Source organism: Aquarana catesbeiana, linkage group LG07 (assembly GCF_042186555.1).
Source record: "Aquarana catesbeiana isolate 2022-GZ linkage group LG07, ASM4218655v1, whole genome shotgun sequence".
NCBI classification, from domain to species: domain Eukaryota; kingdom Metazoa; phylum Chordata; class Amphibia; order Anura; family Ranidae; genus Aquarana; species Aquarana catesbeiana.
In genome coordinates this window covers 108,503,487-108,530,337 of record NC_133330.1, presented here as the reverse complement: position 1 = coordinate 108,530,337, position 26,851 = coordinate 108,503,487, and the positions used below count along the sequence as shown (strand labels likewise).

The 26,851-nt window shown below is 41.2% G+C and overlaps 1 protein-coding gene across 2 annotated transcripts in view; it reads left to right on the top strand.

Annotated features, from left to right (window-relative positions):
* MICALL1 (MICAL like 1) overlaps window positions 1–20,382 on the top strand; it is a 235,111-nt gene extending 214,729 nt beyond the window's left edge. For both annotated transcript variants that reach the window (XM_073592611.1, XM_073592610.1), the window contains exons 14-16: window positions 175–289; window positions 3,074–3,120; window positions 8,904–20,382. In XM_073592611.1, coding sequence (XP_073448712.1) covers window positions 175–289; window positions 3,074–3,120; window positions 8,904–9,040 — 299 coding nt within the window. In that variant the 3' untranslated portion in view covers window positions 9,041–20,382. The remainder of the gene's footprint in view (window positions 1–174; window positions 290–3,073; window positions 3,121–8,903) is intronic.
* The last annotated feature ends 6,469 nt before the right edge of the window (window positions 20,383–26,851 follow it).

Here is a 26,851-nt window from a genome sequence, read left to right as displayed (position 1 = left end):
AAGTGAGCTGATCACTAGAGAAGCTGCAGATCTTTGCAATGGGATTCTATAGGTAAGTAGGCCTTACATCAAAGTATTATTTTTTTAGACATAAGAGTGTAAATCTGGGAGACCATAATAAAGGTATCAGTGTGAGTTTTTCTATTTCACTAATACATATCTAATTCTCTACAGAGAAAGACTGGTTGGATGAGGATAAGGAGAGAGAGCGAGTATTAATGCAAGAGCTGGTGACACTCATTGAGCAGAGAAATGCTATTGTAAAGTGCCTGGATGAAGACAAGCAAAGGTACACCCCACTGTGTATGAAATGGTTAAAGGAAAGCTATAGTTGGAGAAATATGGAAGCTGTCATTGCATGCCTGAAAATACTACTTACTTGGCTGTCTCAGGCTTCAGTACATGAAAACACTAATTGGGAACAAGTATAAAGATCATCATGTTCAGAGTGAAGTGAGATTTTTGGACTAAGAAAGTATAGAAGCCATTGAATTAGCAAGGCAGTCAGTGATCTAGTATATCCGTAAGGGGAGGTCAGCAAAGGCGGCCTCCTTACTCTATACAGGTTTCAGTTATCCAAGCATTCCCCTTTAAAGTATCAATGAAATACTGAAATCTCCCGTGGCTATTGACAAATTAGATACTTTCCTCAACCATTGATTTCAACTATATAAGAGTATGTATTGAAATATAAAGTGGCAGCTTCCTTGGCTGTATAGGATAGGAGAGTTTAGTTCTGCTTTCATGAGGTGTGTGAATGTTGCTTCATTTTGAGGTTCTTGTGGTGTTAGTAGTTTTATTCACCATGACATCATCGCAGATGCATAAATTATCCCTTATACACTGCAGCGAAAAGGAGGGGTTGGGAGAGGGGGAAATATTTAGCAGAGTTGAATGGAATAATGCAAAGCAGGGTGTTTGAATGGAAGCACCTGTTTAGAATGCCCCAGCTCCCACTACTACATCTACTTTTTGCTGGGAGCACTGATGCATTGAGGTCAGAACTGTAGGATGCATCGCATGTCCAGGGAGGCTGTGGGTCCATTTACAAAGGGCAGCGCGACTAGCGCAGATGCAGTGGGAAGCCAGCTGTGAAGCTGCAAGGAATCAGAGCTGGCTTTCTTTAGTAAACATACTGGCGCCCAGGACCCGAAGACCTGTGAATCCCAAACCCCATTAACCATTGATATTCAAATTTCTATAAACGACGTGCAATTTTTCTTTGACCAATACCTATTCTTCTTAATGTACTTTTTCTGTGACTTTTTGTGACCAAATATTGCCTGTGAAAAAAATGTGTTTGTTCTTCATGCACCCCTTCAAGAACCTTTTATACCAGTCATATCATCTAATACTCTGCCGTGTCTCTCTCACCTCTTCTCTAGGTTTATATTGAGGCTTTCTAATGTGATCTTCCCATATGTTCACCGTGTTTGATATTATTATCTTCATATTCAAACCTTCCCCCCTCCCTCTAAAAAGAACCATGTAAGCCAACAAAAATAACACAAAGAAAAAAAAACCCATACCCCTAATGTGCACATTGTTCCCTCTATCCTAAATACCACCCCCCCCCCCCCCCCAACTCCCTAATATTTAAAATGAGTGATGTGCTGTGTCTTGAAATCAATCGTGCTGCCGGTGAAATTCCCGGTTCCTATCCTCAGGGTAAAGTGTTCTAGTTCTTCTATAGTCTCCCCTTATGTGTTGCCAACCACCCGCCACTCCCTCATGAGTATCCATAAACAAAGTCTCCCCTAAGGCGGTTACCTGCAATCTTGCTGGATATAGTAACGCATAAGTTACTTTCAGTTGTTGTAGTTTGCGTTTAATTTCACCAAACTTCGCCCTCCGTTTTTTTGCAAGTCAGGTGAAAAATCAGGGTATATAGATACCCTGGTACCATTATAGAGGATATTATCTATTTCTCTGGCTTTATGTAATATAGTCACTCTGTCCTTATATTAAAACAATTTTACCAGGAGGGATCTTGGAGGGCCTCCTGGTGGGGGAGGTCTAGAGGGCACCCTGTGGGCTCTCTCCATTGCAAAAAAAAAAAAAAGGTGAAAAAGTGTCCTCTCGAAATAAATCTTTAAACCGCTTCTCCAGAAATGCAGTAGGGTCCGGACCCTAACTTCGTTCAGGGAGCCCTACAATCCTCACATTTTTTCTTTGCATCCTGTTTTTCATTTTTATCTCATAGTTAATCATTTGCTCTCTTACAGTTCTTAGTGGAGCATCATCCTCCACTAGGCTAACTCTCCCCTCCAGGGCAGTGGTCCTTTTGCGAACCATTTGCAGGTCATGCCTAACAAAGGACAGCTCTTCCTTGATAGTTTTAAGTTGGTCAGACAATTTGTTCAAAGAGAGTTTACAGTAGTTAATTGCTTGCAAAACCTCCTTTAGTGACGGCTATGCTTCTATTAGGGCACCCGCCCCAGATGGTGATTTTAAGACCTTTGGTGACACTGGGACTGGTGTGGTGGTGGTCAGGGACACTGTGAATGGCTGAATTGGCATGGGAGTGTGTAAGGGCTCGTTTACACTTGAGGAAGGCAGTAAAACCTCCTGGTTAAGCCACATTTTTGCTGCCCCTCAACTGCTCCTCCTTTAGCTGGGAAAGTAGGGGCTAGGAATGTACTCATGCCAGGGCAGGAATTATACCTCCTGTACTGCTCGGTGCACTACTTGGGGCATACCCCTTGAGCGCAACCCATTAAAATGAACAGGGCTTCACTGTAACTGCCCAGAGGAGTCTCCACTCTAAGAATACAATAGCACAACAGGGAGGATTCCCTCATCCACCTCAAATTTGTGGATGAGGGAATCCATTCACTTTGTTTCAATCAGCCCACTGACTGACCAAAATAAACTGAATGCATGGCCAGCTTAAGAAGGCACGGATGCACTGGAGCCGCTGAGCCTCAGCTGTCAGGAGAGCAGGGTGTCTAACACAGAGAACTCGGTGAGAATGCGGTGACACAGGTTATGGCCAAATGCTGTCAAAAATGAAGCATAAAAACAAAAAAATAGTCGCCTGATCCTCCATATTTACATACTTTCATTTTTTTAGGGAAGAAGAAGAAGATAAATTAATAGCAGCTATGATCCAAAAGAAAGGTAAGAAATTAAAAATGAATGGAAAATATTTAATGAATTATTTGTAGATGCTCTGTATTAGCAGACATTATTTCTAGTTCAATTTTTCTGTTAGCCATTTTTTTTTAACATGTATAACATAAATACATGGAACCTAAGAATTTTATTTATGTGAATTGCAAAAAGAGAAAATATTTTTAAAAATAGGATCTTTGTACTTACTGTAACACCCATTTCTTGGAGTCCGTTAAAAAGCAATCAGGACTTTAGAAACAGTTGGGTTATAATGTCCCGAGATTGTGGCCCTGGCAAATAGAAAAATTGTAAGCCAGCTCCTGAATAACCCTTCCTTCCACAACATACATTGCCAACGGCAAAGCAAAAAACACACAGGTGGGACCTGTGTTCCTATATGAAATTCAGGAAATAGATTTTAAGATCAGTATAGAAATCTTATTTTCTTTCTCATTCATTGAGGGACACAGGATTTTGGAAACCATCCAAAAGCGTCTCAAAGGAAGGACTGGAAACTCAAAAAACAGGTACAAAAGAGAGGACCAACTGGTGAAGGCCAAAACCTTGCACTCCCAACCTTTAGGATCCTGCCTGGCAATAAATCTCCCAATAAGATATTCACTAAATGTGAGAAATCTACACAGCATACAGCGGGTATAGAAAAGAATCCCCCCCTTGTAATGAAAACTGACAGTTTTTGTTTTATCCAGCTGTATTTACTCAGTGCAACTGATAACATCCAAGTGAAAGATAGAACACCAACATATCAGAAAAAAATTCAAAAGCAGAATCACGGAGTTGGGAAAAGGATCACCCCCCTCCGAAAAATGACTTGTAAAAGTAATCAGGTGTCAATGTCAATCACATTCTCAATGTCACACAAAGGCTTTTGACTTTCAGCTTCGATCAGCTGTGGCCATTTTGATTAGCACAGCATGAAAAGAGCTTTCCTGGAGCATTTCAGTCCTTGATAGTGCAACTGAAGAAGACAACCAACTATGGGTGGCAAGGCACTGTCAAAATATCTCCGGGATTAAGTTGTGGACAGGCACAATTCAAGAGATGGATACAAAAAAAGTTCAAAAGCTTTATCAAAGCCTAGAAGTACTTTATTAAGAAGTGGAAGATATTTGGTACAACACAGACCCTCCTTAGATCAGGACATCGCTCCAAACTGGATGAAAGAGACAGGAGGAAACTGGTCAGAGAGGCTACCAAGAGGTCTACAGCAACTCTACAGCAGTTGCAGGAATTTATGACAAAGACTGTTCATTGTGTGCATGTGACAACAATACCACAATTTCTCCACAAATGTGGCTTGTATGCGAGGGTTGCAAGAAAAAAGCCACTTTTCAAGAAAGGCACAAGACAGGAGATGGATACAAAAAAATGTCAAAGGCTTTATCAATGCCTAGAAGTCTATTATTAAGAAGTGGAAGGTATTTGGTACAACACAGGATCAGGGTGTCACTCCAAACTGAATGAAAGAGCCAGGAGGAAACTGGTCAGAGAGGCTACCAAGAGACCTATAGCAACTCTGAAGTAATTGCAGGAATTTATGACAAAGAGTGGTCATTGTGTGCATGTGACTACAATATCACAAATTCTCCACAAATGTAGTCTGTATAGGAGGGTTGCAAGAAAAAAGCCACTGCTCAAGAAAGGCCACATGCAGTCACAACTGAGCTTTGCCAAAATGCACATTTGAGATTCTGAGACCACAAGGAAACAGGTGTTATGGTTAGATGAGACTAAAATTTAATTATTTGGCCTCAACCACCTATTACCTATAGTAAAGCACGGGGGTGGTAATATCCTGTTATGGAGGTGTTTCTCTGCAACAGGAACTGGAGCACTTGTCAGGATAGAAGGAAAATGGATGGGGCAACATACCATCAAATTCCTGAGGAACATCTGCTGCCTTCTACCAGGAAGTTGGCAATGGGAAGAAGGTTTACCTTTCAACATGACAATAACCCAAAGCACACAGCAAAAATAACCACACAGTGGTTGAAGGAGAAGAAGGTGAGTGTCCTTGCATGGCCTAGTCAGAGCCCCGTTCACGTATTTGAAGTTGAATTGTGTATCAGTATTTAGTGTTCAAAATAATAGCAGTCCAACATCACTAACCAGATCAATCACTGTTTTTGGTATTAATTACATTTCTACAGGGCAAATAATTTACTAGTCGGTGTAGTAGAGTAATATTAAACCAACAGACCCAACAGTCATGCATGCTGCTGATTCTGTGTAATCAAATCATTAATTGAAAGGGGCGTGTTCAAAATAATAGCAGTGTGGAGTTAGTGAGATAATTTAGTCTGTGAAAAAACAGGCGTCAAACAGGTGGCACGAAGGCAGCAAATGTTGTACATGCTGGATAATAGTGCATTTCTCTCAAGAAAATCTGAGGAAAAATGGGTAGTTTTAGATATCGTGCAGGAAAACAGCGTACTTTGATTAAAAAGTTGATTAGAGAGGGGCAAACATATAAAGAAGTGCAGAAACTGATAGGCTTCTCAGCTAAAATGATCTCAAATGCTTTAAAATGGCAACCAAAACCATAAAGACCTGGAGGAAAATGAAAAACTATCATTCAAATGGATGGTAGAATAGCCAAAATGGCGAAGACTTAGCCAATGATCAGCTCCAGGGTGATCAAAGAAGATCTAACAGGTTAACTGTGAGTGCTCTAACAATTAAAATACGCCTATGTGAGATCAAGCTATCAGCAAGAGGCCCCCGCAAAGTCCCATTGTTGAAAAAACTAAATGTGCTGAAGAGGTTACAATTTACCAAAGAACACATTGACTGGCTTAAAGTGAAATGGGGCAACATTTTGTGGACTGATGAAGGCAAGATTATTTTTTTTTGGGTCTAGGGGCCACAGACAGTTTGTCAGACGACCCCCAAACAATGAATTCAAGCCACAGTACACAGTGAAGACCTTAAAGCCTGGTGGCGCAAGCATCATGATATGGAGATGTTTCTCATGGATCAGTTTGAATGCATCAAAATACTTGAAGAGGTTTATGTTGCCTTATGCTGAAGAAGAAATGCCCTTGAAATGGGTGCATCAACAAGACAACGACCCTGAACACACCAGTATGTGAGCAGCATCTTGGTTCCAGACCAACAAGATTAACATTCTGCAGTGGCCAGTCCAATCCCCAGACCTTAATCCATTAGAAAACTTGTGGGTTGACATAAAAATGCTGTTTCTGAGGTAAAACCAAGAAATGCAGAGGAATTGTGGAATGTAGTGCAATCGTCCTGGGCTGGAATACCTGTTCACAGGTCCCAGAAGTTGGTGGACTCCATGCAACACAGATGTGAAACAGTTCTCAGAAACAGTCATACAACTAAATAATAGTTCAGTTTTCACAGGAAAGTTAAATCTTCAAGCATGTTTTAGTTTATACAGTAAATGTTTGAGTTTATAAAGAAAAATGAAGACACTACTATTTTTTTTTTGGAAAAGCAACAGAAAGAATTGGGACTTTGTGTGAGGCAGGTCACTGAATGGATACCTTATTCAAATCATTTATAAAATGATTTATTAATACCAAATCAAGTTATAGAGAATGTCAATCTGTAAATACAGGACACAATGTACTATGATACACTTGTATGAATATATAGTTGTTATACAGAGTAAGGTAAAACATAAGCATTACAGTTACATAAAAACACTCATCCGTTCATAAAAATTCAATGAACATAATTGATTGCTCATGGTGAGCCAAACTTGTCTAGGCATCAGTTCGATGTAACTCGACGCACGTTTCATGGCTCATGCCAATCATCAGGAGTAAAATGCTCTGAAATTAAATCAATAATATCTATAAATATAGGATATCCTTTGAATGGAGAACAATCTCTCAAAATAAAGGTGTGGAACTTACAATACGGCCCAATGGTGCGCCCAACCTTAGGTCCAAGGGAAGACAGGGGACAAGGATGATCATCTCCCCCGGGGCTGAGGTGAGGAGTCCCATCCAGACCGTACTGCAGCACCTACAATTCATGTATATGTGTTTCCTATTCTATATAATTTTGGGTGGTTAAACACCCGTTTCCCTCCCTCTAACACATAGGAGTTGTGAAAAGCAGGCTATTGGTCCAGTTATTCCTTTCATTGTTTGCTTTTTTTTTATTACTTTGGCGAATATGAGCAAGTTTCAGGCCACCCTCGACGGGATACCTACCCCTGATCGAGAGGTTGATTGAAACAAAGTGTCGCTCTAATATGGGCGGCGCCGGATTTTCATCTATAGGCCACTACTTTGCCAAAACAAGTTAATCACCGTTTGCCATTTCATTTAGTTTAATTTAATCATATGCCTTATTAGAACACCGATTGCGATGTTACTGGGATCTTCAGGCCTATGTAAATAAATTAAATAATTAAATACATACAATAGTAATGACACTATAAGGGTGATATACACATGATGTTTACTACATGGAGTCTTTTTTACATGTATGCAATCTTGCTTTTCTTGCATTCCAGCCTTTGGTGAACGCCCGCCAATGTTCCTCTCCGCCCTCCCAGGAATGGGTATCTCTTGCCTTTTCCCGCTTCCCGGAACACGGAGGAGACTCTGGTTCATTCCAGTGGTTCTCCTCTCAAGCTCCGAGTGGCACATTTCAACTTTGTGCTGCTAGGTGGAGTCCTGTTGTGCCAGCGGCATCCAGCAATCGTCACTGGACCCCATGAGCATCACGCGCACCCGTGACCCATCGCGCATGCGCGTGACGTCGGAGCGTCATGCCGTTGCCACAGTGACGACGGCAGCTGTCGGGGATAACCCTCCAGGACGCCGAGGGAGTAACTCCCCAGCTGCCTTGATTGGTGGCTTAGACACAGGGAGGTTCCCGGGGGAGAGAGTTAAGAGCAGTGAGCCAGCTGATCTCTATCAGCTTAATTATGAAACACTATAAAATACTACAGCCTTCATTTGATCTCGGTGAGATCCCTAGACGGCTGCCAAAACACCACTAGTCTCATAAACATTGTTATATGGTAAGTACTACCAACGGACTAATATGTATGTTCCATTTATCTGCTTTTTAACGTTGCGTAATTTGCCCTGTACCAGCATCAAATAGAGCTTCCATTTTGAAATTTCACAGAAGTTGATGAACTTTCCTCTACCATTTTAATACAACATACACAGACCAATGCTGCCTGTAGTGACATTCTAAATGATTTTAGGTAAAAAAAAAAATGCTTATGTTTTACCTTACTCTGTATAACAACTATATATTCATACAAGTGTACCATAGTGCATTATGTCCTGTATTTACAGATTGACACTCTCTATAATGTGATTTGTTATTAATAAATAATTTTATAAATGATTTGAATAAGTTCCATTTAGTTCCATTTCTTTCTTCTTTCTGTTGTTTAATACATATCAGGGATGGAGACTTGCCACTGCTACAATCAGGTTGGGTTAGGTCACATCATTATAAAGCCCGATATTGCTTTTTCTTCACTTTCTGTAAAGTAATAACAAATTTGAAACATTTTTCTTAATTTTTTGATTTGGATCAGACAGTGCAATGTTCCCAATGCATTTGCGTGTATGGAAATAAAAGCTATTGTAAGGATTTTGAGCTTTACTCACTTTTTTAAACACACTGCTGTTATTTTAAACACAACTGTATATATGCAGATTAAAGTACCTGTGTACACATGTATATGTTTTAAGATTGTACTTAACTTTATTTTCTATTTCGGCCTTTGCATTATCTGCATCTCATTGCTCGTTTGGTTCTTTCAGATTTTCATGCAGATCCTCAAAAGAAGAAGAAAGGAAAACTCAAACCTATGAAAGTTCTTAAATTGCTTTCCCCTAAAGATGCAAAGCAAAAAAGCCCAAAGGACAAAAAAGAGAAAGGAGAAGGGGCTAAGAGGTAGATCAGAAATGATAAGGAAGGGAATAAACGAACCACATCTTTGCTGTGCCTTCCCTTCCACTTCAGACTAAGCTGTCAATCTTCCCATCAAATCACAGGAGACTCCAGATATGATATGAACTACAGTCCATAACCGTGGGAGATTAATAAGGTTCTAATCTTGCTGAAAAAATATGCACCCGGGTAACCTCATTAATATGTCTTATGTGAAATGCAGGTAGTTTTATGACTCCCAGTCATTTAGTTAGTAAATAAGTAACAGCTTAATTCAGTTTACTAGACCAACAAATGAGCATCACCTGAAATGTAATGTCCTTGGGTCAGCAGAGCTGTTCTGTTTTGGACAGCCTTTTAATTTCTCTTATATAAAGCGTAGCTGTAGCTCATGATGCTAGAAATTTAATGTAAAGCACTACTATAGCACTCGCTGCAATCAATTCTTCTTCCTTTACAATACATTTCTGGTTTATTGTAGGCTTTTACAGCATTCTATTTCTGAACCCAAATAAGTTCTGCTTGGTAAGATTTTTGTTGCATTATTAAAATTGCATTTCTGCAGATTCACAAACACTTTTTTTCAGCATGTGATATCTGTGCAAATGTTTTCACACAGCTTTCGCTCAAGATTCACACATTTTCCAATTTGAAAAATGTGTAACTCTTGGGTGAAGATTGTGTGAGTCTCGGGGGAAAACATTTGTAAGTAGACTCCATGTGTCCCAGCATCTAGGCATATTTGCCTAAAATTACTAGCTGAGGTCCAAAGTTGACTAAATGATATTGCAGCAAGTTGATAGCTAATATCCTAATCACAATGTCAGCTTTTCAAAAAGGAAACAGTAGCAGATAAGCTACACATTTATAGCACAGTCAGCCATCCTCCTGGCTGGTGGTGTTTTTCATATACATGCATTGTCATCCAAACCTTTCTGAAAGTCCGATATTAAACAGTGTGTTTGTTGTCTTGTTTGTAGTAATGTAAAGAGCCCACAAACCCAGATCACAAACTGACCTATGCAAACATAGACATGATGGCACTGAAAGTTCCATGTGAAAGAAATTTCAAGGCTTTTAAGAGTAGATGTTTGAGATGAAGTTTTAATTTGGAGAACCCTGTTTTTCCACTATGCAGCTGACATTTTGTTCAGAAATCACATTAAAGTACACCGAAGGCCGGTGGCAGACTATGTAGTTGGTCACCAGACTGTTTTTTCTGTTCATGGATTTCCATGCTGAATAATTCCGCTGTATGACTGTGGTTAATATCTGACAATATCACATCAATCCCTAGAAAGATTTTGATTGGATGTACATAACGTCATGTGCAGTAAATTATTTAACTGTCTTTCTCTATCTGGAGAGAAACTACAAGCCACATATAGAAACAAGCTGCTAATCAAGTTCCTTTAATAATTTAGTTGTAGCTTAACATTCCTCCATTTCTTGTCAGTGTCCATCAGATCTAGATTATATTGCACATGCGTTTGCAGGCATGGTAAAGCTAATTCGATATGGATTAATTCATTTCTGTATTTTGTCTTTTGTAACTTGAAGCTGCCTTCACAAGTTACATACCTATATATAAAGTATTAGTCCCGCCAAAAAGTTTTTACTTTTTGGAAACCGTATGGATTAGAGCCCCAATCTGGTCCCTTCTTCCTATCTGGTGAATCAGTGACAGCAAGTAAGGGGAAAGCTCTCTCTAATTGTATCCCTGGTCAGCAGTAAAAACCAGATAGGTGTTCTAATCCTTCTTCCCTTTACCCAAAACTAACAAGTTGCCTGTAAAAACGAGACTAGTTGGGAGCTTCTTGCTACTAGTGGCTTGGCTGCAAACAAATGACATCTGCTTATTTTAAAAGTGCTGCTAGATGGTGTTTAAACAGAAGCCCTAATTGGCAGGCTATGTATCTTTAAAATCCCTTTTTTAGAAGCATGAACAGCACTGTATTGCTTCCAGTTCATCACATAGTTATCTAAACAGACAGATCTGATGTTTTGTTTTCCCGTGTTCGATGCGTACCTAGGTAAAGGTTAAGTTATTTCTCATCCATTGAGGGACACAGGAATGCTTAGACTGTTGGGACATCCAAAAGCAGTCCAACAGAGAGCTGGGTAACATAGCAACAAACTACAACAGACTAGACTAGAAAGGGGAAATTTTTGGGACTTTAAATGAAGCGCCTGCAAAAAGGTGTCACCATCCCTATTACTTGCAATAAAAAATGGAAGGGGGTCTTTAAATGAGGCACAAGAAGAAAACTAGAAAATCACTATATCGTATTTATTTGAACATGTACATAGATCATAACACATCCATTTTATACATATATCAGTGTAAATAATTTGTCCATATACAAACCCATGCCACATTGCAATGCATCTGTATACATGGATATCATCATGTCACTATAGAGCAGGGATATGCAATTAGCGAACCTCCAGCTGTTGCAGAACTAAAAGTCCCATAAGGCATAGCAAGACTCTGACAGCCACAAGCATGACACCCAGAGGCAGAGGCAGGATGGGACTTGTAGTTTTGCAACAGCTGGAGGTCCACTAATTACATATTCCTACTATAGAGTATGTAATGGTGTGAGCCAATATTGCTCCATATAGAAGATCATTAAAAGGGCAGAAATTTTGTGAAATAAAATAAATCGTATATTAAGAACATATATGCATCTTGAAGAGCTTGGCGTGCTTTTTTTTCCCCACTTCCTCTACTATCTGTAGAAGATGTATAAAGGCCGGTATGATCAAATGTTGAACCTAAATGCTGGGGAAGATGAATAAAGAAAGAGAAAAGCCAGGAGAAAGGAGAATTACCACCCCCCTTACTTACATATTGACTCAGAGTACAGACATGTGGTACTGGAAAGATGTGGACCATCACGAGTGTCTATCCCAGGAGCTGTGGTGGTGAGAACCCATGAGTATGCCGGACGCGCACCTACAATTCCCCAAAGGGATGAGGGTTTCCATGTTACAGTCGCTGGCAATGCACAGCAGTGGCTCCAAAAGTGTCTACAAAATATAATTAGGTGTATAACTGTAATGTGATGAATGGTGCTAATGCAATAGATAAAATAACCCATAAATATTGGTGTTTAGACACATAGGAGCAAAGTGTGGATGGAAACATGTTGGGCCAAGACCACTGAGTGAAAAGCAGAGTAGAGAATGGTGATTAAATAGAGTGTTGCATGGAGCCCATCAAGCAGTATTCCAAACGAAGGCAAAGGATGAATAACATAAACAAAAGAAAAAATGTTACTGAAATATCACTGTGAAAAGAACAATCTCCTATAGTGGTTACCTTGTGTTCCCAAAGGGAATCCTGGTCAGAATGTGGTGTGCAGTAAGCCCAATAGCAGCAACTAACAGGACAAACAAATCAGAATGGGGTCTTTATAGGCACCTGGTACACCCCAGGGTCCTCCCCCAGCGTCACGCTGGCGTGATATGTAGGGAGAGGCACACTTGTTGGAGCGCCACTCGCCACCCACAAATGGTACCAAAGGCTCCCCATGAATCAAGCAAGGATTGTAAAAGGCGTGCTGGTATTACAATGCCAGTGGACATCACGTGTCTGGCGTGAAGCTTGGCGCCAATGCACAACAGACCAGGCCCGCGCGAACCCCCGCTTGTTTATGACAACAAGGGGGAGGGCATCCGGAGTGCATTACAGCTCCCAGGCATAGAAACAAACAGCCCCATAAACTTAGACCACATGGAGGTAAACAAAAGAATGATATTAAGGGTAGTAAGTTTTTTTTTTATTGAAACTACAACAGGCCTCCCAAAAATTTCACAAAACTAGGGACTTACCTGCAGCTCAAAGAGCCACCCAAAGGAACCGATGCCAGGAGCTGGCATCGGATGAGGCTGGATATGCTCCTGGGTAAACTCAGCAAAAAACAGAAGAACAAGTGGTAGCCTTGCAAACTGGGAAAAGCTGCCCAAAAGTCCCAAAAGCACTCACAGATCCAGTTGAGTGTGCCTTAATAAGAAATTGTGGAGAGCCAGAGTATCCTCCTGGGTCTATCTGAGTGAATAAAAATAGAATATTTTTTTTCTGCAAAAGCCATAGCTGAGAGATAGTCCACAGCCCATACTACATCCAGACAATAATGGGAACATTTCATTTGGATAAACAGACTGGACACGGGCAGAAAAAAACTTATGTACTGGATTAGGTGAAAGACCAAATCTAACTTGGGCAAGAAGGAAGCCCTGTCCTTAACACTACCTTGTCTCTATACAAACCCAGAAAGGGTTCCTTGCAGTTCAGACACTTGCCTCAGAAAAGTGATGGCTACAAGGAATATCACCTCATAGTATAGGGTGGAATGTGTCTAATGGGTTCAAATGTCAGTTTCTGAAAAACAAGAACTAACTAACTTTTAGCATCATATGAAGAGATGTCCCTGTCGCTTTAACCATGCAACCTTGAAACCGGGTGGCAGCATTCCTTAAAATGGACGAACCTGACAATCCGGCACAGCCCATGGAGCATCTGCCAGGAGTTTTACAAAATCAGTGTACTACATCCACCTGGACCAAAGAGGATCATTGGAATGCCCTCCATTTTGATCCTGTGAAGCAGACCAGGAAACAAAGTTTTAGGGGGAAAAAAGCCAGATGAGTGTACTGATCCCAAATAGTCACCAGAGCATCCACTACTTCTGCTGGAGTATTCCTGCATCTGGAGAAAAACCTGTCCAGTTAGCTGTTAAATATAGAGGCCAGGATTTCCACATTCTGCATCCCCCACTGTTGAGACAGATTCTGGAACCCATGTGTAGGGACCACTCTCTAGGGTCCAGGTGCTTCCGGTAGAGGAAATCTTCTTGGCAGTTTGTGATACCTGGAATGTACCAGGTTGACATGGCTGTAAAATGAAGTTCTTCCAAGGGCAGGATCTGATCTACCACTCTTGCAGTGGCAAGTCTTCTGGTTCCTCCCTGGTGGTTGATGTACACCACGGTTGTGGCATTGTCCGACAGAATCCAGAACAGATGGTCTTTCTGCAGAACATCTGGTGCTGCAGAGACAGCTAAATCACCAGAATCTTCAGGATGTTGATCAGGAAACAAAACACCTCTGATGACCAAGTCATTGGTACCAACAGGGCTTCTAGTCCAACAGACTGGCATCCATCCTAAGGATCCTTCAAAAGATCAGAGAGAAGGACTTCTCTGGTTCTAGATTCCTGAGCCATGGGACAGTCTGCTCCTCTGTGACAAACAAATCTATTTGTCCAGGACTTAGGATAGTCCTGGATAGCAGAATGCTGTGTTATAGAGGTCTGGAGTGAAACTGAGCAAATGGAACTGTTTTGAAGGAGGATATGTGCAGACCTCTTACACAAAAGCAGAGGATTGGGCTACCCCTGAACTCAAGAGCTTGTATCTGATGGGAGAGCCTAAAGTTTCTCCTGAGGAAGAAATACTCTGGCTTATTCTGTGCCCAAGACTGTGCCTTGATACTCCAAACAATAAGTCAGTTCTAGCAATAATTACTGAAGGTTTAGGATCCATCTGAACCATTGTAACATTTGGACAGCCAAAGCCACGTGGCCTGACAGAGCCCACACTGACTTTTCCCTCCAACAGGAAGTCATCTTAGTATTCCACAATGGAGATGCCACTAGAGCACAGCCAGACTAATGCCAGGGTGAGCACCTTGGGTTCAGACAAAAGTCTGATGGGCAAGGCCATGAACTGATTGTAAAGACACTCACAGAAAAGCACAGGAATTGCTGATGCACTAAAAAGATGGGGACAAGTAGACATCTTTTGATGTTTACAGATGTCTCTCTGGTAAAGACAGGAAGCGAAAAATGTGGATTTTATGGGGAGTTTCCGGATTCAAATGACGACATTCACTACTTTGCAATCCAGGATTGCGCAAACGTCCCCTGTAGGTATGGGGATGGTAAACAAGTGGGATTTAAAAAAATCCTTCTAAAAAAAAAAAAAAAAAACATTCTGCCGCAGAAATTGGGGCAATGACCCTTTCATCCAGAAGACCTGAGGGCTTGAGATCTGCTAATTTTTGTGGTGACAGAAAGTTTGGAGGTAAGAAATTGAGGAGGGGCCAGAGAGCAAAATTCCAGTGTGTAGCCTTGTGATACTACCTCCTGCACCCAAGCTTTGGAAATGCAAGTTGACAAAGCATCTACAAACAGCCTCCCCCCTTAGAAGTGGGGGGCACACCTTCAAGCTGAGGAAAGCTTGGCAAATTTTGAGTGCCGGACATTGTGGGTGGACTGGAAATCAGGCTTGGAGGGTCTTGACAACGAAGCAGAGAAAGAAAATGAAGTTACGGAAGAAAGGGAACACTTGTTCTCAGGGGTAGAACAATTGAAGCTAGTGACAGAACATGGTAGAAAAAAACGAATTCTTTGATGCAGGGTAATAGCTACATGTTGAAATATATCAGAACAATTCTGCTTTCAAATTGGACAAAGAAACCCCATCTAATAACGGATCCACAAAGGGAACCTGACCAAATCATAGAAGCCAAGGATGTCTGTGTCAGATTTGGATGAAGAGGGGAAAATGGACATTAGCAAACCATGGGTCAGAGGTGGTCCCCAGCAGACAGCTAAATAAGATCCTAAGGAGCCCCCTTTCACAAGAGCCAAGTGTGACTACATCATGCGGTTCACTTGCATGTGCAAAGTGACCTTGAGTTCTGTTTGTCAAAAATAGAAGAGAAAGCCAAACAAAAGGCTAAGGGGTAAACTAATTCTCTGTCCAAATATACTACAGTATCAATGGCAACAAGTAGGCCTGTAATAGGACTTCAGCTAGTACTGGGCCATCTAAAAAAAAAAAAATACTGGGCAGATACGGATAAATGCTGGGAAAGAATTCACTGATCCCTCAGGGGAAAGCACTATGTTCAGAACATTTGTCAACATCTGCATCAGGGTCGATCAGGGATAGGCAACCTTTCAGAGGTTGAGATCTACCTGAACAACATAGAGGAAATAAAAAATTGCCCCCCAGCCTCCTCTATTAAAAGGAGAGCGGTGGAGACTGGGGGAAGCATCAGCACAGCCCTGATTGTGATTGGCCTGATGGTTTCCCACGATCGACAGGTTGCTGACCCCGGGGGTAGATGGTGCTGCTTGGGAACAACTTCACCTAAAAAGCCACTGCAGCTTTTACAGTAAATCAGAGGAAGCTTTAAAACTAGATTGCCCAAGTACAAACTGACTGTGGTCTATAAGTATGGTCTGCATTGGCATGAGGCCCCTGCTTTTAAAAGCCCAGAGAAGCTTTGCTGGAACATGTGTTGGTTATGCAGTACTAATCTGTCTGAAAAACACTAGGTCTTGGGTCACAAATCCTTTATTTCAGCACAGAATAACATCCATTACCTACAGATCCTACTGTAGAAAGTACCATGTACTAAGCCTCAGTTCTTAAAACAAAGACTGAAACTGCCTCAGCTGTTGACTCCATAGGGAATGGCCAGACAAATTGGTCTGACCTGAATAGAAGAGTCCTTTGTGAACTGGGGAAAGACTGGGTTGTCACTGCCAACTTCAAGACTCCTGCAGGGAGAACACCAGCATAGATAGAATTTGTGCTGTTTGATTAACAGGAGAACCTTCCAGGATTTCCATATCCGGCCTGAATCTGGGCAGCTGTAGAAATGTCATGACTGTCGCAGAGAGAACTACATGATAAAATGGGGGAATCTGTGTTCTGTGGCTGAGTGGAGAGACATTTCCAGGATTTCATACCTGGCATGAGTCTACACGTGCTCATTGGCTGACTGGAGAGGCTTCCACAATTTAACCTATCTGACATGAATCTACTAGATGGAACAGCAAAGCTGAAGAAGACGCTACCTCTCTCCTGAGCACACAAGAAAAAAGCTGTGGCATGATGGTTATGGGTGGGGTTATCCTGTGCTGGCCAGTGTATTTTGTCCTCTGTCTCCATTTCTTCTGTGGATGGCAGTATAATGTGTGTGTCCCTAAATGGATGGGGGAAAAAAAATCCTTTTCTCTGAGTCCATTGAGGGACACAGGTTCTCCCCTCTGTGCTTGTGATCATGCTCTTGGTTGTGTTTGCTACAAACTGACAGTATACTGTATGAGGTTCTGTGTCGCTCCATAGACGTCAAGAAAAGGATTTTATGTCAAGTACAAGATTTCTTTTATTTCTTATGAAACACTATGTGACAAGTTAAAAGTCATTTATTTGTAGCCTTATCACTCTAGATGTGTTTTTTGTTCTTTTTAGTTTTATTTCTTATTGTTGTTTGTGATTTTTTTTAACCATTTGTTTTACTATATTATCAAAAAAGAATGCTTGATAACTTGTGAGGGAAACCAAGATAATATTTAAATAGGGTCTTTGTTACAGAAAAACAGGGAAATGTAAATGAATTGTATGTGTGCTGTTCCCTGTGTGTCCCTGATCCCACCGTTTACCAGCTGTAAGTTTTGGTAAAACAGTCCACTTCCTGGACCCTTAGCCATTTTTGCATCTCTCTTGGTGACAGGAAATTCAGTTTACCATCATATACGGCTATCACCTAATAAAAAAGATTTAGAAACTATCCACAGGGGCCAGTAAGTGCTTTATCGAGGACTTACAGCCAGCAGGTTGGAAGATCTCCATTACAAAGGTTAGGTTAGAGCTACACAGGTGATTTTTATTTTTTTAATTATGCTCTGGAAACCACCAGAGATTAATTGTGAAGAGCTATTGTCAGTCACTCAAAATATGGAAACAACTTCCTGTAGTATATGTTACAAAAGTAGCATAATTTAGTTAACAGTCCCACAGAGTTTATCATGCAAGATTAAAGTGGTTCTAAGGGTTTTATTTTACCTAAATAAAAAATGTGTGTGCAGCAGCCCCCCCTCTAGCCCCTTAATGCTTACCTGGGCGCCATCTCGATCCATCGTTTGAATGAGAGCCTCAGCTATCTGTGAACTCTCCCTCCTCATTGGCTTAGACAGCAGCAGGCGCCATTGGCTCTCGCTGCTGTCAATCAGTGAGCCAATGAGGAGAGAGGGGAGGCGAGGCCAAGCTGCGATTCCTTGTCTGAATGGGACACAGAGCAGCGGCTCGGGAGCGAGCCTGCTCGGGTGCTCCCATAGCAAGTGGCTTGCTCTGGGGGCAGGAGGGAGGGGCCAGGAGTGCCGCCAAGTGACCTGAGAAGAGAAGGATCGGGACTGCTCTGTGCAAAATCGCTGCATAGAGCAGGTAAGTATAACATGTTTGTTATTTAAACAAAAAAAACATAGCGTTTAATGCCACTTTAATTGCTGCTCCACGCTACTCATGTAGGTTACACAATAGGAAGCATTTTGGTCCACCTGTTAAGTGATCAGTCTTCAGTGCTTATAATAGGAAGACAGGGCCACAGGAAATCCCCTTTCTTCCTCTAATCTGTTGATTCAACATTTCAAGTTGCTAGACATCTTTTGGATGTTGGTTTATTACTACAAAAATGATGCAGGCCATTTGTGATTTTGTTGGAGCTTTGATGGGAACCGTTTTTCCTACATTACCTTTTTCTTTTCTTCTCATAAACGTTTTAATGACCATTTAGACCTTAAGCAAAGAAAAAAAAAACAACTTTTTTTTTGTTTTTTTTTAGCATTCAGCAGAAAGCCTTTGTACATATTTTAAGGTGGATTTAAGAGGTCACTCCAGTCAAAACTGAAGGTCACTGCTTTCCTGCCTGCTTTTATATATTAACCTCTGTATTTTAGTTAGCAACTCCTGTCACCGGACTATTCATGTCAACATAAATCTTTCCATAAAATGTTATATGTGCGTTTTAAAGGCTCAGTTCATCTTTGGAACCATGTCTCATGTTACACACATATTTAGGGTACAACCTAAAACACTGGTCACATGGTTCTCAACAAGCCTCCACCCTCAAACCACTCCTGCCTACCTGAATCACAGGGTGCTTTTCCTTGAAATATCCTGTTGACTTTTGTATTTAGCATGGAAGTGCTTGGCTCTATCCACACAGCCGTATCATCTATTCATAGGTCCATTTACAGGGCACAAGTGCAGTGAAATCACTGAACTTTATAGTTCATTTTTTAATTCCTTCAGTCCCATAACAGAAGGGGTATGTACCTCCGTATGGACTTGAGGCTGGAATGTAAACTATGCAGGAGCAGGGCATTGCACCCATGATGCACTGATTGCGTTGCCATGTCCTGTAGGCTTCAGTGCAAAAATGTAATAAATGCAGACTTTTAGTTTTATTAAAGTTGGGGCATTTGTTAAATCTTTGCAAAAGGTGCCTTTAATGTATTTTATGCATGTTTAACCATAAAAACCTCCCTTATGTAGACATCCAAAAGTCCTGAGACTGCTGCTGGGCACTGCCATCTTGGATGTGATGTCAGCAGCCCCCAGCAGACTCAGAGGTGTCACTTAGGTGATATTCCTTGGTATTCCCCTTGCTAACCCCCCCCCCCCCCCGTCAGCTACATAAAGGTTATGTAGGGAGCTGAAGGGAGGAGCAAAAATACTGAACCAGCACAGAGAGTAATTAGATGCTCCCTGAAGACTATTATGTGCAAGAAAGGAGGGAACGTTGCTAGGGAATTTACTTTTCCTGGAGTAGTTACATTTTTGAATCTCAAAGGCGTATATCAGCTTAATAAAAAATAATTATTGGAAAGGAAAAACACTGCAAATAAGCATTCAAAATAGTTTTTCTGTCGTTTGACTTGCAAAAAGTCGGTAACAAGGTCACAACGTTTTAAGTTATTCCTGCTACTTTTCTGCTTTGGTAGGAGACACTTCCTCTTGCATTCACCTTAATAGAGGGCAAATTTGAAATTTCCATAGCAGTTAAATGTACCAGGGAATACAGAGGGACATAACTTGCTGCTGAAGTCTTGGAGAAATATAAAAAGCTGTCCCTTTTAAAAACTGCACCTTTTATAAAGAGCAAAGATTGTGAATTTTAAGATACTTTGATACATAGTGCCAAATGCATATGGTGTCATACATCTGTTACATTCTTATATCATTGAGCTAGCTGCCATGGACAATAAAGGTTTAGTGTCATTGGTATACCAAGTGCAAGTCACACTGTAAATTTGGCTTTGTAAGTCACTTTGTAAGAGCTAAAGATGCTTGATTTGGAGAAGCTAATGTAATTTGTATTGTCTACCCTTGTCAATATCTTGTGATACCACAGTACCAGCCTGGCACTTACCAAGGTTACGCTGTTCTTGCGCTGTAGCTGCCTATTTGTGTGTATTTTTATAATAATTAAATTATTGCACTGTTTGGAAAGAAACTTCTGTATTAAAATAAATCAACATTATATCGATTTTTGCTTGTGTATATTGTTAATACTGAGGCAATGCTAATGTTTCACATAGGCTTTTTATAGCACAAAATAAAGGTGATGTTTTTAAAAATCAGGATTAGGAAAAATTATTTTTGCTTTTATTTTCCTTCATTACAGAAAAGCAGCTGGAACCTGATGTGGTGTCAAGACAACATTATCAGACTAATTTGGTGAGGTATCGCAGAAAGCAGCAATCACATGCAAAATGCTGTAACCCATAGCATCCATATTCCTGGTAGCAGCATTTAATTCAGAGAGCCATTAATCTTGGTTGCTATGGGCTACTGCTCTTTGCTTTAATAATGAAGACTAATGTTAATTGTATTAGTAAATGTTGCATTACAGGGAACAAGAATTGAGTACAACAGATGGTGTCATGTATGAGACAGCTCCGAGGCTGGGTTCACACTAAACACAGATGCAGCTGACAGCAGGGGTCAGGTGCATCCCTGTTCTCTGTTTCATGGACAAATCAGGCCTGAATTTTTACCTGAATTCGGACCTGAAACTGACCTAAAGACGCACAGGACCCCTGTGCAATCCGCTATGCAGCCGCTTCGTAGATGTGTGAACCCGGCTCCATTGAGAACCAGTCACAATCTCCTGTCATGCAAACTGGGAAACCCAAATCCAATTCACACTAGTGTGAACCCAGCTCAAGAGTAATCCTTTTAAAACACAACTTTATAAAAAAAAAAAAAAAACAACAATCAGTTCCCAGCCCTCAGTCTGTGTTGAGTGAAAGTCCACAAATTAAATCCTAAATATCAACAAAGAGGAGAAAGGAGACCCGCTAAAGACAAGACAAAAAAAACAAAACAAAAACAAGCGTCTTATTACTCAAAGTACTTGGCTCTATAGGACAAATTTCAAGAAAAATCCACTGGTGGAGGTGATAAAAGTGACTGTGGAGTGGATTGAGTAGCTCTAGGATACATGAAGTGGAAGTATTCCAAAATCCACAGCTCCTGCGAACATCAAAGAAGGATCCATAATAGCATGTAGAATAAAACAGAAGAACCAGAGGGCAGGACTAATAAAACATTGTAACATTTATTGGTAAGTGTAAAGATATCCCGTACTGGACATGAAACGCTGTAGCTAATTGCCATGTTGTTTTGAACCTTAGGGCAGCAATGATATCTTGGCTAACTGTGTAACATTACAGAAAAATCTGAACTCCCTCCTCCCTTGTGTTAGGAATTCATAGCTTTTAAAAATTTCAAAGAAAAGGTTATCTTAAAAGAGAAAGCAGAACTAGGCTAGGTCAGTAAAAACAGCTCATGTTGGCGTGGCAGGATGTTCAGGCCTGTTGTAAAATTGTCACCATCTCCATTCAGAGAACCAGCAGACGTCGGTCGTAAATACCTGAATGCACATAAGTGGAATAAGTATGAAATTTCAGGATGTTTCATACCTTCCAAAGTAATAATAGCACAGCCATAATGTGGACTTTTCAAGTCCAGACACCCCTATGTCAGGTCATATGGGAAACCACTGGTACCCCTTATTCCTCCTAAGTAGACTAGACAATAGAGATATGGCATGTTTAGATTTGTTTTGAAGCAAATTTAACGCTGAACAATAATATGGATATTTGGCGTCTGTAAACACTATAGATGCAGAGATATGAATATGTATCACAAAGTGTACCTGGGACGTGGTCATGAGTGTAGACACCTCCCAGCAACCAACCCCTAAACAAGATGACCAGACGATTGGTCTCTGGTTGCTGTCAAGACCCCCTTTGATTTGACAGAAAAGAGGAGAAGCCAAGACAATGGTCAGTTCTCCTTTTACCATCCAAGCAGGAACATCTGCCAAGTTTGAGAACCGATTACCTAGCTCATCGATCGAACTCTGATCAACCTTTGGACATTAATTGCAAGTATTCTTCATTCCCAATTCTACCTTATTTCTTTGTGGCTGTATATTGCCATCTATTTGAAACATCTTTTTTCTGTAAATGTTTTATTTGTACCAACTTGACCTTTTCATAATAAACCCTTATGTTGAAAAGTGTTAACCTTGCCGCTAAAGCTCTTAATGCAAGCTATAAATGAACCTGCCTCTTAAGAGCGCTACTGTTTTAGTGTAAGGTCTCTGAGCAGACCTGTCTGTGGTGGCAGTGTGTGTTGCAGACGCTTATTCTGAAATCATAATTGGTATTGCTAAAATTACGAGTCTCCCCCGGCTCGGTCTTTTAAAATGGGGGTGGTGGCAGTTAAAGGGTTAATTGCATAGTGACAATCGCTCTCAGGCTGCTCGCACCTAGATTGTTTTCCCGCAAGGTGAAAAATCTTTGTGCTGAGCGCAGCTGAGAGTGGCATTGTTATGTTAGTGACAGCATGGTGTGAGGTTGGCTGGTCCTTCGTCGCAAGTTAGCGAGGAGGGTAGGGATCTGACACCCGCGTTCGTCACAGTAAGCAATATGCACACTGGCATAAAAAAAGATGATGTGCAGCTTGAACGCATAGTGAGATGTACAGAATTAGATGGAAAACGGACAGATGCTGGTATACACAAATAGCCGAACACAATGGAGCTAGACTTGCTAGAGACAACTGACAAAGGGGGCAAAGCCTCTGAAATGTGTAGTGCCCAGCCACCCTCTGATCCTGGAGCCTGCCGTGAACATGGAGGACGGCCATAGACACAGCTGTTTTCAGTTGTTTCTGGCAAGTCAGTTGCCTGTTTTCCATCTAATTCTGTACAACACCCCCTTCTGTGTTCAAGCTGCACATCATCATCTTTGATGTACAGTGCAGTGCCTTGCTTGATGTTACAACCAAAAACGTAAATGTATTTTATTGGGATTTTATGTGATTGACCAACACAAAGTGGCACATAATTGTGGAGTTAAAGGAAAATGATAAATGGTTTTCAACATTTTTTCAAATAAATATCTGAAAGGTGTGGCATGCATTTGTATTCTGCCCCCTTAACTCTGATACCCCTACTAAAATTGAGTGGAACCAATTGCCTTCAGAAGTTGCCTAATTAGTAACTAGAGTTCATCTGTGTGTAATTTAATCTCAGTATAAATACAGCTGTTCTGTGATGCCCTTAGAAGTTTGTTAGAGAACCTTAGTGAACAAACAGCATCTTGAAGGCCAAGGAACACACCAGACAGGTCAGGGATAAAGATGTGGAGAAGTTTAAAGCAGGGTTAGGTTATAAAAATAATATCCTAAGCTTTGAACATCTCACTGAGCACTGTTCAATCCATCATCCGAAAATGGAAAGGGTATTGAACAACTGCAAACCTACCAAGACATTGCCGTCCACCTAAACTGACTGGCCGGGCAAGAAGAACATTAATCAGAGAAGCAGCCAAGGGGCCCATGGTAACTCTGGAGGAGCTGAAGAGATCCACAGCTCAGGTGAGAGAATCTGTCCACAGGACAACTATTAGCTGTGCACTCCACACATCTGGTCTTTATGGAAGAATGGCAAGAAGAAAGCTATTGTTAAAAGAAAGCAATAAGAAGTCCCATTTGCAGGAAGCCATGTGGGAGACACAGCAAACATGTGGAAGATGGCGCTCTGGTCAACTTTGACCTAAAAGCAAAACGCTATGTGTGGTGAAAAACTAACACTGCACATCACCCTGAACACACAATCTCCACTGTGAAACATGTTGGTGGCAGCATCATGTTGTAGGCATGCTTTTCTTCAGCAGGGAAGCTGGTCAGAGTTGATGGGAAGATGGATGCAGCCAAATACAGGGCAATCTTAGAAGTAAACCTGTTAGATTCTGCAAAAGACTTAAGACTGGGGTGGAGGCACCTTCCAGCATTACAACGACCCTAAGCATACAGCCAGAGCTACAATGGAATGGTTTAGATCAGGGGTGTCCAGAATTTTTTAAAAGAGGGCCAGATTTGATGAAGTGAACATGCGTGGGGGGGCAACCATTTTGCCTGACATTCTTTGAAGCATTAAAATTCAGTCTACGTGTGTTCGTCCGAGCATGTATACACCGCCCAAGAAGAATTATCTTGCCTTTGTGGCTGTGTGTGTGGTGAAGAGATGAACTCGGGCATGTTATTTGGAGATCTATATCTTTTGTGGCCCCAACGAATATCAGCATATAACACGCACAGGCGTATAACGCGCACCTTCACTTTAACCGCTTCCCGACCGCCTCACGCAGATATACTGCGGCAGAAGGCCACGTACAGGCAGATTAACGTACCTGTACGTTGCCCTTTAAGAGGCAGCTCGCGGGCGCGCCCCCCCGGAAGCTCCGTGACCGCGATTGCGGGTCCCGCGGACCTGATGTCCACGGGGATACCCGCGATCGTCTCACGGTGAGGAAGAACGGGGTGATGCTAATGTAAACAAGCTAATGCAGCTTACCAAACAAGCTAATGTAAACAAGCATCTCCCCGTTCTGCCTAGTGACACTGTCACTGATCTCTGCTCCCTGTGATCGGGAGAGGCGATCAGTGTAGTGTCACACACAGCCCCCCCCCCAGTTAGAAACACGCCCTAGGACACACTTAACCCCTACAGCACTACCTAGTGGTTAACCCCTTCACTGCCAGTGACATTTTTACAGTAATCAATGCAATTTTTTAGCATTGATCGCTGTATTAATGCCAATGGTCCCAAAAATGTGTCAAAATTGTCCGATGTGTCCGCTATAATGTCACAATCACAATAAAAATCGCTGATCGCCACCATTACTAGTAAAAAAAAAATTATCAATAAAAATGCCATAAAACTATCTCCTATTTTGTAGACACTATAACTTTTGCGCAAACCAATCAATAAACGCTTATAGCGAATTTTTTTTTTTTTTTACCAAACATATGTAGAAGAATACGTATCGGCCTAAACTGAGGAAAAAATTTTTTTTTTTAAATGTTTTTTGGGGATATTTATTATAGCAAAAAGTAAAAAATAATGCGTTTTCATCACAATTACGCAATTTTTTTGTTTATAGCGCAAAAAATTAAAACTGCAGAGGTGATCAAATACCACCAAAAGAAAGCTCTATTTGTGGGGAAAAGAGGACGTCAATTTTGTTTGGGAGCCATGTCGCACGACCGCGCAATTGTCAGTTAAAATGACGCAGTGCTCTGGTCAGGAAGGGGGTAAATTCTTCTGGAGCTGAAGTGGTCACGAGAGAAGTTTCACAATAAAACAAATTTTAAATAAAGAGTTGTGAAGCAAAATAAGCTTCAGTGCCCATCTGCAGCCTCACCATTGCTTTGAATGCAGCCTTACCATTGCAATCAGTGCAGCCTCACATGTGCCATGAAAGCAGTTTCACATGTGCCATGAATGTAGCCTTACCATTGCCATCAGTGCAGCCTGATCAATGCCCATCTGCGGCCTCGGAGGGGGCAGGACCAGCGCCGACAGATTACATACAAGAGAATCTCTTGTTTACTCAGCTGCCTCTTTAATACAAAGTCCTGCCTCCTATGAAAGACAGAACAGTCGACCAATGGCAGCCCAGGAGACGGGACTTCCTATTACAGGCGCAGCCGAGTAAACAGGAGATACTGCCCCCTCCCTGTCCCCTTCGAGGCAGCGACAATACGGTATATATCTTTGGGGGCCACAAAAGATATATATAAATGTCCAAATCATCAGGGGGGCCGTATTAAACCAGAACGCGGGCCGCAATTTAGAATCTGTGGCAAGACTTGAAAATTACTCTCTAGATGTGCAAAGCTGGTAGAGACATACCCAAAAAGACTTTCAGCTGCAACTGCAGTGAATGGTGGTTCTACAAAATATTGAATATTTACTGGTGGTCTGAATACAAATGCACGCCACACTTTTTTCAGATATTTATTTATCAAAAATTTTGTAAACCATTTATCATTTTCCTTCCACTTCACAATTATGTGCCACTTTTTGTTGGTCTATCACATAAAATCCCAATAAAATACATTTACGCTTTTGGTTGTAACATGACAAAATTTGGAAAATTTCAAGGGGTATGAATACTTTTTCAAGGCACTGTAAATGTGGGTATTATTTACCAATAAATGTTACTATGTTTTAATAATCCTGTGCTCTGGCTCTTCTGTTTTCTTCTACAACTTTTTATAAGTAGCAAACTCCCCATGAAGAGTGGGAATATGGAAGGCTGAAACTGGACTTAGGGCTCATGCACACTGCAGCTCAAAAAAGCTGCTTCTACAGATGTATGAGCTTTTTTCTGCCTCTAAACTCGCTTCTTTGTTAGCCTATGTGTCCTTGCACACTATAGGCGTTTTTAGGTGTTTAGTGTCGGGAGTTTAGAGGCAGAAGAAAAATCCTCCAAAGTCATGTTCTAAAGAGTAGTTATTGATCTCAAACGCCTGAATGCTCATAAACAAAAATAATGTTTTGCAATGCGTTATGGTCTTTGGGAGTGAAAAATGAGCTGACGCATTTTTAACAATGGCATTTTTAGGTTATCTAGTGTGCATGAGGTCTTAAAGTG